Below are 18,662 nucleotides of genomic sequence, written 5' to 3' on the forward strand. Positions count from 1 at the left end.
TAGAAGGGTAATTGTCCTAAAAAAAGCAATAAAATATACCAAATTGGATGATGTATGTTAATATGGGAAATTCTAATGCATTCACTTATGTTAATACTACCAAGAGCATTTATTACATGTTATATAAATTACAAATATTAAATTAATTCCATTTTGCTTTTTGATAACATAGATATGGAATACAGCTCTTTTAAAAAGTCATCAGAGTTTAAAAATACCATCTTGAGAATTACCTAATGCTTTGAAATATTTAGAAATTAAGAATAGAAATATTGAAAACAGATGTTTCACTAATCCATAGGTATATCTTTTATTTCATAAGCAGTTTATTTTTTCTCATCATAACATTACTTAAAAAAACGATAAAAATATTTTATCATTATTTTTAATAAACTTTATTTTTCTAGAACTTTTAAGTTTATAAAAAATTGTACAGAAAGTACAGAGAGTTTCTCTTCCCTCATCCATTATTCTCAAATTTTAAAAACATGTTTTTATATTCATTTTGGCTTAAGGGAAGTTAAAAAAAAAAAAAATTCCACCTCTCACAAGGCCCTAGGAAATACTTGTGGCAGAACATTACAATTATTAACAGGCTGGAGAATAATATGGAGTTACATTTTATTATATTCATTTTAGTTTATTTAATATTTGGAGTGCTCAATAGTTGATAAAACTCTTTATAATATATAATTACTATGCAATCAAAGTATATCATGTCATTTTTACCCTTATTTCCATACTACTATGGAGTTTTGCAGTCATTTTAATATTTATAATTAAAGATACCACATATATTATTGGTATTTTAACACCTTTTCCCCCTAAGAAAGTGAAAAGTATCAGGTAAGGATTGTATTCATTTTATCATTCGTTTATATAAAAATCAATGTATCTTAAGTCATAAAGTGATAATTATATCTAAAAATAGATTCACTTTAATAACTTTTACAAGTGTGTTTAAATTTTTCATGTAACATTTGTAAATAAAACTTTCTTTTTCAGTACTACTGCTGGATTCTAAAGCACAACAAACAGAGTTGGAATGGATTTCCTCCCCACCTAATGGGGTAAGTACTCATAAAATATCAACTTCTACTTTTGAAAGCGAGAAACAAAACCTGCAACCCCTGAGGGAACTTTTCACATTTTTCATATTTAAACTGACTGTTTTAATTCCAAATATCTTGTTGAATATTTTGTTGCGTTTATAATAAGACATTGAATTCTCTGGATACTGAGGGTATACTTAGAACTTGAGGAAGCAGATTAAAAATTGCCTATAAATGTAACCTTTTGAGTTCCTTTTGTACTAGAATCAAACTTCAGGTTCCAGGCTATAAATGCTAACTAATTGCAGGGAACATTCCTTTCAAAACTCACTTAAACCTCTTTAGTTGCTTTATACTTCTGAAGTATAATCACCAGGTAGGTTGTGTGGAGTTATTAAAACAGTATGTAATCTGCTTTCTTTTTTTAAAAAGTTTTAGCCTCATTCAAATTATACTTTAAAAAATAACTAAAAATGTAATATGCTCAACATTTTAACATGTAATTTGCTATAAAATATTATTTGGAATCTCAAAATTTACATCATGGGCTAATCAGAAGTGATGGCAGAGCATTGGCATACTACAGTAAAAATCTGCTACAATAAATATGAGTGAAAGTTGGCCAATAAAAATGTATCAAAATATAAGTAAACCCTAAAAAATGCTCACCATTTAGTTTCACATATCCAGGAAAATAAACTGTTAATTTAACTTTAGTTCAATATCCATGTTTTCAGATCTTATTTTAATTGTGAAAGAGGGCACATTCTTCCTTCATTCCTTAATTAAAGAAGAGGCTTCTGAGAGAGAAGACTATATACTCCATTGTTACTTAAGTTAATCTTTAGCACAGTAAGAAATCTGGAGTCAAATGTAGTGATAAGTATGAGATGGGGTATAAAAAGTGAAACCCCACTTTTTAAAAGAGGAGAATATCTTAGAGAGATTTTGACTATAAAAACAACATCATGAAATCAACATGTCATGAACAGGAAATCAGTTTATGAATGCAAAATGTGTATGAGGCAAATGTGTTTAAAATATTCATTTTTTGATTACATTAATCTCTGAGAATTTGCTTAAAATATATTGTAGTTGTCTGCATTGGTCACAATAAATTTTGAAATGACAAAGTATTTTGTAGATTAAATATATATAAAAATTGTGTTGTGTTTGAAGTATGAAATACAATACTTTTCCATGAGTAGCATAATATACATTATAGAAAGATTCATGATAAAAAAATGGAACTCCTTTCTTGTCAATGACTGATGTAGCCCATTTTCTACCATCCATCAATTAAAACAAATATGGATAGAGGATGGTTTTATCTCTGAGGAGAAGTAAACTGATATATGATTGTAGTATTTCATCCATGTCATCCACAAAATAATAAATTATGACTGTCAGTGTTATCTTGGACTCCAATGGGCATTTTATCAGCCCAGAGTATCTTGAGTTAACAGTTAACTGTACATATCTGTAGAAATCAACAGATATTAGAAAATGGTGTTTGACAACATTTTCCGTATATGAAACTGATTGAGTTGCATGTGATTAAATAACTAACTGGAAATAAAATGTTACTAAGATATAAGTTTCTAGAAAATATTTTATAAGCATGCCATAAAAATGCAGTGTATGAAATAAGACATTTTTCCCAATGGCATCATTTGTGGAAATGACTGCAGTTTCTTATAAATTGAGATAATAAAACAAGAATTGCATTAAATCCATTTATGTAGTCTCACTATTTGTTGTCTATGTGCATAATAGTTGTCTTGAAGCTCCCCTCAGGAATAATTTTTTGAAGAAAAATTACAATTAAGATTAACTGGGTTCCATAGGTATTAAAACTGATTTTTCATACAGTGAAGAAAATAGTATAATTGTTCTTGAAGTTATAAAAAAGAATTCTTGAGATATATCCCTTTATGTTTATCAGCCTTGGTTTCTTCAAACTGGGGAATTGTTAATTGTTAATCACTAAAAGTAGCACATTTATCTTTGTAGATCTCGATTTTTTGGAAGATATCATTACTGGATTTACTTCTTTTAATAGTTTTGGTGTAATTAAGAGACCAGAATCTACCCATCCTAATGGGTGCATTTGGGTATATTTGGCTGAGTGCCATTCAAACAAGTATAAGAAACTAACTGAAACAAAGGGGAAATATACATACTGTTAACCAATCACAAACTCAAATTATGTTGAATTAAAGCTGAACATGAAAATGGGTACTTTGCTGCATTTGAGGGCCTTTGATGGTATTAGGCTGCATAATAAAACTAGCAAATATTCTATAACCATTACACAAGAAACTCCTGAGTTGTGGTGTATTACTAATTTGTCAGTGTTGTTAATTTTCTGAGAACTGGAGCTTTAAAAGTAGGCATTAATATTGTACATAACATTTAAGTAAGCTGATATATGATCAAGTTTTACAAGTTAAACTTATCACCACCTGCTTATTAGTAGTTTATTTTCCCATAAGCTTTTCTTGAAACAGTGGTTTAAATATTACATGCTATATGATGTTGGACTTAAATAATAATATATTTTTATATTTGAAATTTTTTTGTTGGTGAAATGAATACTAGTAGATGAAAGTTTTGCTATTAAGACATTACAAATATAAAGAGGGAAATTTTATAATAGAGGTGATAATATAAAAAACTATATGAGATAATTGTTATTTTAGAATTTTAGGTATTAGGTGAAATTTGTCTGCCAGTGATCAACATTGGTAGTATTCTAGGTGGTTTAGTAATCTTTGAAATTGTAAATTCTGCTAAAACTTATTATTTTCTTTTTTTGTGTGTGAAAATATATACTATGGATTTTTTCCTGGTATACATTATATCAACATATAAATGGACATTTTTAAACATCTGATATATTTCCCATCTGAGAGCTTATCACTAAATATGATCTAACATGCTGGTTTGCCTTGTGCATTTGATTGTTGAAAGCAATCTATTTGTAAAGGTGAATCACATTTTTATAACTATTTCCTTATAGTTATATTGCTTTATGTACAGTATTATATATAACACTGCAGTAAATAAATAGCTCTTTAAAGTGTTGCCAATTTATATTACATTTTGAAGAGATTGTAAAATATATTCTGCATTATAAATGCCAACATGTTCAATGGTTTTACATTTCACAGTACTCTTGGAATTTTCTTAGTGGTATTTTAATACTCTTTATGTGTAAGTATAATGTGGACATTTAAAATGCCAACCAGGTTATCAGAAATTCTGCCATGTATTCTTATGTTTGTCCTTTAAATGGTAATTTAAATAATTGTAGACTTTAGTCTATAAAAATTTATAATCTCAATGGAGAACATAGACATAAGAAAACACGTAAGAAGAAACACTAATACACTAGCAAACAGATATTTGGCCAGATGAAATGTTTATTGTATGTACAAACAATACAAGCAATCTCAAAATGAAGTTGAACTGGGAACCCTATATTCTCCGTTACAGTGTTCACCATGGTAGGGATCAATCTGACTCTTTCAAAGATCCACATTTGTGATATACTGAAGATTCCTCTTGTGCTTTCAAGAACAAAATGCTATTTTTTTTTGCTGAATGACTGATGGTCTTTTATTAATTTTACAGTGGGAAGAAATTAGTGGTTTGGATGAGAACTATACCCCAATACGAACATACCAGGTGTGCCAGGTCATGGAACCCAACCAAAACAACTGGCTGCGGACTAACTGGATTTCAAAAGGCAATGCACAAAGGATTTTTGTAGAATTGAAATTCACCCTGAGGGATTGTAACAGTCTTCCTGGAGTACTGGGAACTTGCAAGGAAACCTTTAATTTGTACTATTATGAAACAGACTACGACACTGGCAGGAATATAAGAGAAAACCTATATGTAAAAATAGACACCATTGCTGCCGATGAAAGTTTTACACAGGGTGACCTTGGTGAAAGAAAGATGAAGCTTAACACTGAGGTGAGAGAGATTGGACCTTTGTCCAAAAAGGGATTCTATCTTGCCTTTCAGGATGTAGGGGCTTGCATAGCTTTGGTCTCTGTCAAAGTATACTACAAGAAGTGCTGGTCCATTATTGAGAACTTAGCTATCTTTCCAGATACAGTGACTGGCTCAGAGTTTTCCTCTTTAGTCGAGGTTCGAGGTACATGTGTCAGCAGTGCAGAGGAAGAGGCAGAAAACTCGCCCAGGATGCACTGCAGTGCAGAAGGAGAATGGTTAGTGCCTATTGGAAAGTGTATCTGCAAAGCAGGGTACCAGCAAAAAGGAGACACTTGTGAACGTAAGTAATATTTACTTTTAAAATTCCACTATGAGTTTTTAAAATTTCAATACCAGACATTTTAAGTAATAATAATTATTTGAACAAGTCAGTCTGCTCTACCAGTAACCCAATTCTTTAGTTCTCAGATAAAGTCACTATTGAAATTAACAATGATTGACCACACTGATACCTGTGCTAAAGGTCTGCAATAAGTATTGGTAATAATGATATTTGTGGCTAAAGTTTAATTTGCCCTATGCTTGATATGGAAGTCAATAGTTGTGCATTGCACTATGAAGTTTAAGAGAGACGATTGGCAGATAAACTTCAGCCAGAGAAGATTGAGGTGACATTAGTCAGGATTTAATGAGAGGTGATTCCTCTTGTGCTTAAACCTCTATTGTCTGTGCCTGTGAGTTGCAGAAAAAAGAGGATAAGAGGGATGATAACAAGAGCTCTCATGGCAGGGCGTATAGAAATACATTTACAAACTTTTAGAATTATCTTTTATAAATACTAAAATTTGATTCAAAATCATCAAATTTCACTTAATAAATCTCTGAGGTTACTTTTGCCAAAGCCCTATTTCTTTTCTGGACTAAATAATAAAATGATTGTTTCTCCGTTAAGTATGTTGTAGTGCGCCACATTTTTGTGGAAATGGGCTATAGTAAAGTTTAGTTATCTTAATACATCAGTTGGAAGTTTTATACTTGTTTTGAAACAATAATAGCTTTTGCATTAACAAATACTTTTCTTTGCTTTTTAAAACTGGATTTTCTCTCACCCAGCATTCTGTGGTCATAAAAATTGGCCAGTATTTTTCTACTTAAAACTATATCACAAGGACCTTCAAAATTGATTGATAGTGGATATCCTGTAGAATATCTTATAGTAAGGTTATATTATTTATGTGTCTTTTAACTTATAACTTGTAAAACATAATGCTTTCCAAAAAGTAACATATATTCTTATAATTCTAAGCCAGCAGCATAGTTTATTTTGATATTTGCAACTCTTAGGTAATTCAGAGGTGACACTAGCTAATAATAATTATAACTATTTTTTTTGATAATTTACTACATGTAGACACTCTTCATGCATCTACATATAGTAGCTCATTTAACGAGGTAGATATCATTATTATCTTTATTTTACAGAATAGGAAATTCGGGCTATCAAGGATAAATAGCTTGCTTGTAATTGCATGAGTAAGTAATGTCTTAGTTTAGATTAAAAACACAGCATTCTGACTCTAGAATCTGGGCTTTTAGCAATGATATTTTCCTGGTTTCCCTCATGAAACAAGGAAAAACCTAGCTGGTAGTATTCTTTTCACTGCTGAACTTAAGTGACTTACCTCTGGCGTTTTTGGTACCCTCATATATTTACAAATCACATTTGTTTCCTCATAGAATTCTCATTCTAGTACAATACTTAAACAGGAAATGTTAATTTAAAAATATTTATATCTGTGCTGTTCAGTATGGTAGCCACTAGCCACATTTAAGTCTTTAGGTTTTGAAATGTGGCTGTTCTAAATTGAGATGTGTGGTAAGTGTAACATATGCATGCAATGGGTGTAACACATGCATGCAAAGGCTTTTTACAAAAAAAAAAAAAGAAGGTAACATCTCGTTAATTGTTTTTCATGTTGGTTACAAATTGCAGTAACACATTTTTACATATAATGGGTGAAATAAAATATATTATTAAAATTAATTTCTACTGTTTTTTTACTGTGACTACTAGAAACTTAAAAATGACATGTGGCCAGCATTATATTTCTCTTAGATGGGGTAACTGAGCAAGGAAATTTTTCTGGCCCTGTTTTAAGAGTTAAATACTTCATGTGGAGAGTTGCTAAGCATATAAATTAGCTACAACTAAGCATATAAATTACCTACAGCATTCAATTATCAGCTATACCATAGCTGACACTACGAAGTGAACTTTAATTAAGAAGCTGTAGGTTCAGGTACCATCCGTCTGTGTAGCAGTGTCGTTTGATACCACTTGAAGGAACCAAACCAGTCTACCCACTGCCCTCTATACCCATCCCTCACTGGTAGAATTTCTAACTGAGCAGAAAATCCTGCAGGTTCTATCTATATTTAAGGAAACCAAAAACTGATAAAGATTTATCACTAGTAGTAGATAGAATGTTATCCCATTGGGTGAGTACAGAAATATTCTTAATGAACAAATTATTTTAATGAACTACAGTGTTCTTATTGACTAGAAGTTAATAGTTACCTGAAAGTGATGGTGGATTCAACCATTATAACTAATATCAAAAATTAAGGGCACAGTATAAGACTTTACCTGTAAAAGCCGTCATTTTCAGAAGTATGCAGATCTTGATTGATATGAAATTGGAATTTAAAACTTCTGAACAATTAAAAATGGAAAAAATAAGAAAGCAGGAATACATATAAAAATACACAATTATATTTGCCTGAGAAAAGACTAAGAAATAAAATTTAAGGTTCTGCTCTTTTAAGACTTAATGATTTTAAAGAAAAGTACACCATTTTTTTGTTCATTTTGTGTAATTTAACTCAAATGATTTCTACATTTGCATTTTAATAAGAAAAAGCAAACAGGAACAGTTTGAGTTATATACTTCTAAGCATAGAATTTAGTAAGAAAAAGCAGTCTTTAACTGTTTGGATTCTATACAAATACATTTACCATGAAAAAAAAGATCCCAGTTTCTTCCAAAGGAACAAAATAATCTCATGAAATGTGGTAATTTGAAAATTGTTCACATTCATTTATTTTGATTTCAAGAATTAAAATCACATTTGATTACCAAAGTTATTGTCACCTGCAAAATACACTAAGGTATTTAAAAATAAAGTGAAATTACTTCACCAGCATCCACATTAATTCTGCATTAGAATAGGTGGAATTAGGTATTACTAATAAGAGTTCCTTAAAAACGACAAAAAGCAATCCTGATTAAAGGACATAAGATTCTTCTTACAGTTCAACAGCATGAGTATGTGCTCATTATTGTAAATTGAGTAAATTGTTTATGACATGACTTTCTTAAATTTTGACCTTGCTGATTTTGACAAAGAAATTAAATACCTTACACTTAACTACGATACTATGCTCATTTGCAAAAACACTTCCCTCTTTGGCATAATTCCAGTGCATTGCTGCAAGAGTACTTGCCTCTAGAATCAATCCAGGCTTGCCTTTGTAGTATTTCTCCTGTTTCCTTTCAGTGATCTTGTTAAGAGTTTGGAAACAAATTCCAGTCCCATACTGAGGAAAACTAATGTGTATGAGAGAGGATACAAGCAAGTCACTAGCCAAATGAGGGTGGTTAGCCACTTAAAGGCAAGGTTTATCTTGGTACTTGGTTTTCTGAAGTGCCCCATTACTGTATTTGTTAAAATTTTCCACGCATTAAAACACTATCAAATATGAACAGCTATGAAAACTGAACACAGTTTTGGTTTATTCATATAAGAGCCTTTTTTCATGATTTTTGAAATAACTCTAAATTTTGAGAAATAACATGTCTCTCAAGTCTACTAATATATGGAGAAACTTCTGTCTAATTCTAATTCTTATCTCTTCATAGCATTTTAGAATATATAATTCCAGTCAGTTAGCATACTTCTGTCACAAAAGTCCTTTTAAAAAATTTGCATGTAAGATTTGTCATGACTTCTAGGCAACATTAGTGTATATATTTTCTTAGATTAAAAAGTGAAATTATTTTTTAAATTGAGAGTAGATTCTCTTATCTTTTTACTTACCTAAATGTTTTGAGGAGAATAATAAATTGGATACTGAAATATATTTTGGAAATTTGAAACTTTTGTACAGTGTGATTTCATTTAGAAATAGGATAATATTTGTTAAAGCGTGAAGCTCAATATTATACATTGCATTTATAAGGAAATTTGCAGGTTACACACAACAGTTATGTTCATTTTATTATTTAATCCTTATCATATCACTAAGAGTTAGAAAGTCTTATTTCTCTTTGTATATATTTCTAGCTCTTTCATCTCTATCCCTCCAACAAAATAAAAAGAACTGAAGCTCAGAGATATAATAAACTTAAAATTGAATGAGAATCCAATATTTTAGTTTACTGAAGAACCAATGGAACCATATTCTATGTAGGTATGACCATATGCCCAGTTTGTCTGGGAATGATGTTTTGCTTGTTGTCCTGAAATGATGATTTACACTGCCTCTTCACTTTCAAAAGTGTTCTCATTTAGCTAGTAAAATATGTGGTCACTTTAATTGTAAAAAAATCCGAGGATGTAGTGCAGTTTTCATGCGCATAGATCAAAATATAGATTAGTTATTTACTTGCATTATGTATATTGCTTAATTTAAAATTTTTTAATTAAAGATTTAGAAAATTCTGTTTCGATGATTTCATGTAAAGGGAAATTCAAAGAATTATAAATTACTAATTTTTGTTATAAAGAATTTTCCTAATAAGGTTTCTTCTTAATATTTTGTATTAATAGCCTAACGTGATATATCATTATTTTAGTAACATATAATCTGTGCGCATAAAACTTATACAATTCAATAAAGTAAAACATTCTGTTAATTTTTATAGCATTAATAATAGTTCAGGTCTAAGTGTTTCTTGATCAGAATTTTTGAAAACCATTTTTTATTTTCACAGAAAATTAACATTAATTTGTACCATCAGTTTTCAAGATAACAAGTGAGTTTATAATATAGTGTTTAAATCACATATGCATAAATACATCCAGATATGCATGATATACTTACAGGGTTAATAGCCCAGGTTCTAGAGCAACAAAAACTTTTTAAATCTGGGCTCCACAATTTCCCAGATGTATAAACTAGGGCAATCACTCTAATCCTTAATTTCCTTAAGTATAAAATGGGGCTAATAAAAATAGTACCTCCCTCAAAGGGTTCTTGTGAGAAGTGAATGAAATAATGTATGTAAAAATCCTAAGAATAGTATTTGGGACATAGCAAATAATCAATGAATGCTTGCTATTATCTAATTTCAATAATACAACAAGGAGTTTGCTAAGTAAACAAATCTCATGGTATTTTATAGGTCACAGATAGGTATACATCCTTTGCGCCTGTAACCTCACCCCTCCTAATTTACCTAAGAAGACAATTTCAGAGAAAGAAAAAAAAACACTTTATATAATCTTTATTCCACCCAGGATTGTATATAATTTAAAATATTGGAAATAACCTGATTCCCAAAGTTAGAGGAATAAGTAAGTAAATTAAGGTACATCACCTTGATCGAATTTAGACTTAAGCTATAAATAATGCTGTCTAGATATTTTGAATCGTTTTATTAAGAATATTGAATGAAGAACAGATATAATTTTATATATACGCTACTATTTAAAATTATGCAAAATATGCAGAAGTGAAAAGAATAGATGGAGTATAAAATATAACCATGAATATGTCAGAGTGGTGGGATTGTGGGTGATGCTTTCTTCTCTCCATGCTTTATTAAAATATCTTGAACATTAACTTTTTCTTTATGGTAAAATTATAAGTAATCTGATAACTCATGCAAAGTTAATTTGAATCATAGCTCCAAAATACAGGTTTTAAAATTAAGTTGGCTTCTGCATATAAAACTGGGCTTAACTGATAGAGCAGTAGTAAATGGCAGGTATAGCCTAAATATATAGAAGGGGGGAATTCAAGGTGTTTAATAAAAACATATCATAGATTTTGTTTGTTTGTAGTTATTAATAGGTATTAATAGGAGACGAGTAGTTTTGAATGCTTCATACGGGTTAATTGATTCAATTTTATGCAGAGGTGTTACTGATTTATTTGATCTAATAGGTAGATGCTATGATCACAATTCAAAATATAAAAATTACTTATTGGAGTATTACATTATTATGTATGATGTACATACACATTTTTAAATTAAAATAACTGAGGAACAGGAAGGTGATGGGTTATGTACCCACAATCACGTAGAGTGGTAAACTGCTGTTAATCTAGCCTGCCTGGCTCCAGAATCCTTGCTCCTAACCAGGAACCTCAGCCATGTCTTCATAGGTAAGCTTTTTCTCTATCACAGAGTCCTTTATAAAAGTAAACTTTCTTTTGAGATATTTTGAAAGGTGATATAAATTTGGACAATTTATTTCATTTATAATAATTATTTATTAAAAAAAAAATAGGCTGGCATTCAGATTCCTCCCAAATAGCTCGGATCTTATCTGGCTTTCAGTCTCATATTTGTCATCTTTGAAACCCCTGTTCCCCTACCTGATATTGGTCTCTCACTCTATCTTAAGCACACCCCTAAGTATTTCTGCGATATTCCATTATTTAACTTTTGGCTGCAGCAAACAGAAAAACAAATAAACCATCATGGTCTCTCACGATTACCTGTTGTGCCTTAAGCATGCATATTCTTCAAGAAACTTCCCTAACTTCTTCAGTGACCTTTCTTTTCCAAATTCTGATGGTAGTTACCGGCAGTAACATTTTCTGGTTCTTACCATGCCTTGCGTTTTTCTATCACCATACGTTTTTCTTAGGGTCTCCTTCAATGTCCCCCTAACCTATCTCAGGCTGTTGAAATTCTGCCTTTCCTGTCAAGTTCAAATTAAAAGCCATTAGTTAGATGATCTCTCCTTTTGAATACTTACACTTTGACCTTATCCTATGGGAATCATCAGTTGCTAACTAATGTCATTATTTGTAGTCTTCCCTTAATGCTTCCAAATTTCTTAACCAAGCCTCACACTTTTCTCCCTATCAAGTGCCGTGCCTTGTGCCACATGAATCTTCCAATAAATATTTATCAAAGTATTTTAAAGACTCACTTAAATACTACCCACTGCCAAGGCAAATAATTTCTTACGGTGTAGTTATTTTGCCATTTACTTGTTGTAATGTCTAGTCTCTATGAGTAGTCTAAAGCTTTGTGAGCATGAGGCTCTTTGAATCTTTATTATATTTCATTTTCTTTGCAGCCTACTAGGCAAATAATTAGCAAACATGGACAAGAGAGTCTGTTCCGGATTTGAGGAATTTATTTCTATCAAAATAATCTAATTATATATATTCAGTCATTGTCACATTCCCATTCTGTTTGTCACTGTCTTTGTGAGCTTTTTTCCTTTCAATTTCACTGTCTTTTTCCCGTTATGAAATGAAAGACATTTCATCCTCTGCTATTATCTATGTCTTGAGGTTGTGAGTTTCAAGAGCCTGATAATGTTGTCTAAAATAAGAATGTCTTTAAGTGTGTTTATGTTTATTTTATATGAGAAAGTTACTTTTGTTATAAGATTACATTGTTTCTTTTCCATGTTATAGATTGGAAATATTAGTTTGAATTGCAAATCAATCAAGAATAGAAGAAGCAAAACTTGAGCTTCAGTCCCAGAGCTAATATTTCATACTATTCTATCAATCAGAAATTATGTAAACTCAGTATTATGTCAAAATATATTTTTGCTTTTGGGTTACATCTACATCACCTTTATAATTTCCCATACTCTTCTTTAAATTACTCACTTGGCAAAAATTCATATTTGTTTTAAGACATTTGAATAAGTAGTGTGCATAGATCTGGAACAAGTGCCCGTCCCACAGTCCCTTTTCCCAGGAGCAACTACTTTTACTAGTTTCTTAAGTATTTTCAGAGATATTTGTTCATAATTCTTTGAAAATATAGAGAAATATCTTCATGATACTTAAAATTAGAATCATGTCATAATTTCCTACTAGAACATTTTAGGCTTCAATTAAAATAACACTGTCTTTTTTTAACTCATCTTTAATCATCTTTGAATGTACCCACAGTATGTTCAACATCCTAACTATTCAATAAATAAGGAAAGACACGAAAAAGGAAGAAATGATGTAGGGGAGGGAGGGAATACGGAGAGAGGGGAAATAGATGAAATTAATATCTCTGATTTAGCTTTCTATGATTTATGAGCTTATTATATGACTTCAGAAAGTTTCCTAGTCTAATTTTGGCACGTATATGAGTTCACTCTTATGCTTGCAGTGGAAGTTTAAATTGGCATCAATTTCTGGCAAGTAATTTGGTAACATAAATCAATAATACGTTATAATTTTATACTTAATTTGATTTGTCTGTTTGTCTAGCTGTTTCCTCTAAGATAATTATCACTAATCTGTGAAAGATTTTATTTATAATGACATTTTATATAATATAATTAACTTTATTTTGTGCATATAATATTAATATTATTTTATTCATAGGAAGAATTTCACTCAGCTATAAATTTGACACTGTGTGCATTCAGAAACTTACGTATGAGTCAGAAGAGGAAGATTTCAGAAAATCCTTTCATTTCAATTATCCTCATATTTAATCTGTTGCAAAATAGTTCATAAACTGAGTTTTATAGAAGGATGTTCTCATTAGGATATTCATGTAAGGTTACTATGTGGACAATAGAAGGTCAAATGCAAATGATTTGAGGGATTTTTTTTTTAATCTGGTAGCAAAAACAATTCAATTTTTTGAGTTTAGGTCAAATTAATGAGTTATAGATACTAATTTTTGTTTTTTACCTGTGCTGTAAACTCTGTTAAAAGTTATGGAATCCAAAATTATAGATTTATAGTATTTATCCCCCAAAACAGCAGTTCATGGGAACACAGAATAATACATAAATCAGATGAAATGAATGCAAATTTGTTTCTCTCAAATACTGTGACCCTATAAGAAAGTATATAGGATCTTTTGATAGTTTAATTTATTTAGCCATGTCGGGTGTTAATGAATAACATAAGTAGCACCCAGGGAAAATATATTCTGAGGTACAGTAATTAAATTTTTCATATGGCTTACATTTTTGTAGTATGAATTTTTAATTCACTCGTTTAAAGAATTTACTGTTGATTATTTTATCTAGTGCCTTCCATGTATTAGAAATTTAAGAGACTTTGTAAGGACACATACTGTGTTTTAAATTTATGCATGTGTCACCCAACTAACACCTAGTTTAGCCCCTCACTATGGGGACATTGGCCTCAGACCTGTACTGAAGCCATTAACCCTGAGGAATTACAGTCTTACAAAGGAAACTTAGTCTAGGAGAAGAGATCACTAGGATGCTTTTATTAAAAAAGTATCATGTCAATTGGATGTAATAACTACGTATCTTGAGTCTCTCATTTATTAAAGTTGAATGGTCAATAATCTCTGTTATATTAATATTACCTACTCTACTTTTTAAGAAGATAATTGTTTCTAAATGAGAATTTTTGTGGGAGAGGGATTAAGGGTGGGAGTGGAAGGGTGGGGAGGGATAGAATATATCTAAAGAATACGTTTGCATTAGGAATCACTAGGTATAATAAAAGTTTATTTTCTGAGAAAAATCAGTTGAATAATAGTAAGTTCACTGAACTATCAGATATTTTCCAGTGCTATATATGGTCTATTTTTTTTAGTAGTACTTTACTATTATTAGCTAAATTGGTTCCCATGTAGAAAGTGACAAATAATGACATTAATTTACCTACTGACATAAATTAATGACAATTTAAGCTAGTAGATGGTTAAATAAATCTAATTGATTTAAAAATGTTTCTTTATGTCTCTCACTGTTTTAACAAAGTGAAATAATTTACACTCTAGTATTCCTAATTTATTTGACATTTTTCTGTAATATAGTTTTATCCTTGAAGAGAGATCTGAAACAGGATGTGTCCCTTATGCAATCAAATGTAATAAATTCATTGTAACACAACTGTTCTATGGACATTCTTGCGCTCTCAGAGTAATCTCTTCTAAGATAACTATAATCATAAACTTTTAGAGGTTGAGTATACCTTAAAGATTAGTAAAGATAAATTAGAGTTTTTAAAATTTTATTATTATTTTTTAATAAGCAGGGCAACTGATGTCCTCATATTGCTCTAACAATTGAAGATGAGAGATCTTAACTCAGGGCTCTTTCCAGTTTCCTTTCCATTTCAACATTATCCACACACACATATATATATATGAATAAACACACACACATATGAGTATATAAATATATATGTAAATATACATGTGCACACGTTCATGTATATGTTTATATATGTGCACGCACACACACATAACCCACCCCTGCACCCACCAAGGAGAAAAATCCAAAGTCAACATAGCAGAACAAGAAAGTATGTTTATTTTTCTCTCCCCATTTTTAGATTTCTTAGTTGGTGTGCTCTAATACCATAATTTATAAGTGCTGAGTAGTTAAAATTTTCTTTTCTGTAAACGTCTCATTTGACAATTAAGAAGAGGCTGAAAACTCCTATAGAATATTCTTAAATTATAGCATATCTTTAAAAGACAAAAAAAAAAGTTACCTCCATAATATCTCTAAATTTTGCAACACAAAGTAAAAAAATTGATAAACAGTAAACTTTTCCATCTTTATTTTCAAGTAGACATTTAGGTTTTCTCTAGTTTACGGAATACTGTCGGAAAAGAACAGAAAGTGCATTTTGTTTCTTTGCTTCCCAAAAATTTCTATAGTATTTGACCAAATCCTAGGATTAGAAATTAGTACGTTTCAGATGTTGTGACTATTGCATATAAATGCATTTACAAAAGACAACTATGGACACGTCTTACTATGCCTAGAATTGGACATGGGAGCAGGGGCTCTACTGTTAAACCACATGATTTTTGTCTTGATATCTGAGAAACCTTCAGACTTGAGCCTCTTAGCCCTTGCAACAAATGTAAAAGGACAATCATGCTTTTGAAAAAATCTATTTCTCAAAACTGATGTTTAAAATTAACACGTTAAATTTAGACATTTGGGTTTTGAGTTGGAGCTGGGAAAACATATAACTCCAGGCTTATTACATTGCAGCAGTATTTTAGTTTGCTAAGGAAACCTGACAGGAACTTTATAAGTTTGCCATTTTGGCCATGCTTCTTCATATGTCTACTGTTTATTCTGCAGAGACATTATGTACAAGAGCACTGTGTTGTTAAGGGTTGAATATAATGCTTTGATCATTTCCCCCTATTTGTAAAATTTTCCAGTAAGACTGTCTTGCCACTCACTTCAATTTCAAACAGTTTTCTCATGGATTTTCAAGATTATTCACCAGGCCATTGCAATAAATGTATTGTATTTATTAACAAGTCATCCTTTTTTCTAAAATACCTCATTCTTCAGTATGGTAAAGTGTATGTTCTTTGCCATACTTGCTCCCTCTGGTTTATTTATTTCGTTTTTTTTTTTCCTTTCAACATCTTCTATAATGTATTAGACTTTTGCAATAGCTTTCATTTACCATCGAAACATTCTACAGTATTCCTTGGTTTAAAACTTTGAACATATCTTCTCATCTGCTAAATGGATTAAAATAGTGAAATTGTATCTTCCTTCCTCGTTCTTTTTTTAAATTAAAATATAAGTAGGTAGCTGGCAACATTTTTGCCCTTGGTTCTCTACATGGCTGCAATTTTATGTATTACAATTCAGTGTAGTGCATACTAATAATCAATAAAAATGATTAATATTTTAGCAACTTTAACATTATTATTGAAAAGTTTTAATTTAATGGTGATGTATCTCTTTGTTTTGAAATACAATTCCTCCCTTTATTTTTCCTGTGGAGTTAATTTGGTGTAACAGAAGATCTGGTTTTTACCTCTTCTAATCGTTAATAGTATTCATTATTTACAAAAACTCAAAAAATTAAATCTTTCAGTATTTTCCAGAGAGGAGTTTCATAATGAAAGAGTGAAATTATAAATTTAAAAATAAAAATCCCAACCATATTTATGTACAGTAAACCAAAAAAAATATGGTAAACATTCAGAATTTCAATTTTAAAAACTTTTTTATAGAGCCAAGAAAATAAACCACACTTTGATCAATGCTGAAGGTTATAGTCCCTGTTGTAAAGTTATAGTCCCTGTTGTAACAGTTGGACTGGGATTATATAATGCCAGGACCACCACTGTCAGTCAGTACTGTAAAGGAAGTCTCTCAAGATTTGTGTGTGAATACTTAATCAATTAAGGTCTTTAATCCCTATTTTTTTTTAAAGCTGTAATAATTCCTGTTGTGGTCTGTTTAAAACCTTAGTAACAGAGGTGCAAACTAACAATAAGTGAGTGTAGTAATAAATTAAGTAGTTTTTTTTTCATACCAAGATGTCAGATTGAGGGTGAATACCAAAGAGCGGGCAAGGTTGGAGCACAGGCACAACTTCTTCTGATCTTTAGTTTTTAAAGATTTTCTGACACTATATACTCTTATCACAGAGACCACAAACAATGTGTTAGGTCTGTCCGAGACAGCATAAATATTCAGGAGCCTGTGAATATAGCTCATGTCATTATATGTGATACAAGCTGAGACAAGGTTGACTTGTTGAAAAATAAAACACTGGTGTATACCAGAGTTCACATTAAGCACAGATCTTTTATTGCAGCCATTTTTGGCTGCTTCCTGATGTATGAGATGAAACAAATCAAGGCATAGCAAAAACAAGCCTGCTTTTGCATGTAATCTAATCTACACTGAAAATAATATACATTTAATCATATAAATGTAAAGGGCATGGTTATTATTCATGAATGTTGATAGGTAACTGTCACTTGCCAGTCAGAATGGAGTCTCATAGAATGTTGACATTGATTGATGGGCATGCTCATGAGAATATGCACAGACAGACTGCTAAGGTCAGTCCAACACATAAAACTATCCTGGGCCCAAATTGAGGGGTAAGGAATCTTACTGGTATTTTTCATTATTTTTTGAAAACATTGTATAGTATCAGGAACTCATTTAACTTTTAAGGTAAATTTAAAATTTTTACCACTATAATCATCAAGTAAGAGTATTGACTAACTTGATAAAAAATATAGGAGACATTTGTTCATGGTACATCTGGCTCATATTTTATTTTGTCCACTCTGTTTTCTAGAAAGAATTCTAAATAATACTTGACAGTTGTTTTGTATATACATACCTGAAATTGTTGGAAAATTTCTTAGGGGAATACTGTTTGCTTGTGAGAATAAAAATTGAGCCATTGATATACTGTCTGTATGTGGTATTAAAAATAAGAGGGAGCTATGTTCCTGTATTTCTGCTTGAATGACTATCAGCGCTGTATTTCTTTAATGTACTCTTGCACCTCAATAAGTATACTTATTTTAATGATAGGGTTAATAATATATGCAGAATGAAATGTTTCTGCAGAAATTTCAATTGATAGTTATTTACAAGCATAATTTGTTATTTTTTCAACCTGAGTGAACACATTAACACTAGAAAATAAAATGTAGAATTTAC

At 30.7% G+C, this 18,662-nt stretch overlaps 1 protein-coding gene across 1 annotated transcript in view; it reads left to right on the plus strand.

The window, feature by feature from the left end:
* LOC119540577 (ephrin type-A receptor 7-like) overlaps window positions 1–18,662 on the plus strand; it is a 238,844-nt gene that overhangs the window by 3,834 nt on the left and 216,348 nt on the right. The window contains 2 exon segments of the mRNA XM_037844647.1: window positions 1,006–1,070; window positions 4,689–5,358. Of these exon segments, the coding sequence (XP_037700575.1) occupies window positions 1,006–1,070; window positions 4,689–5,358 (735 nt within the window).

This window comes from Choloepus didactylus, chromosome 7 (genome assembly GCF_015220235.1).
Source record: "Choloepus didactylus isolate mChoDid1 chromosome 7, mChoDid1.pri, whole genome shotgun sequence".
Taxonomy (NCBI): domain Eukaryota; kingdom Metazoa; phylum Chordata; class Mammalia; order Pilosa; family Megalonychidae; genus Choloepus; species Choloepus didactylus.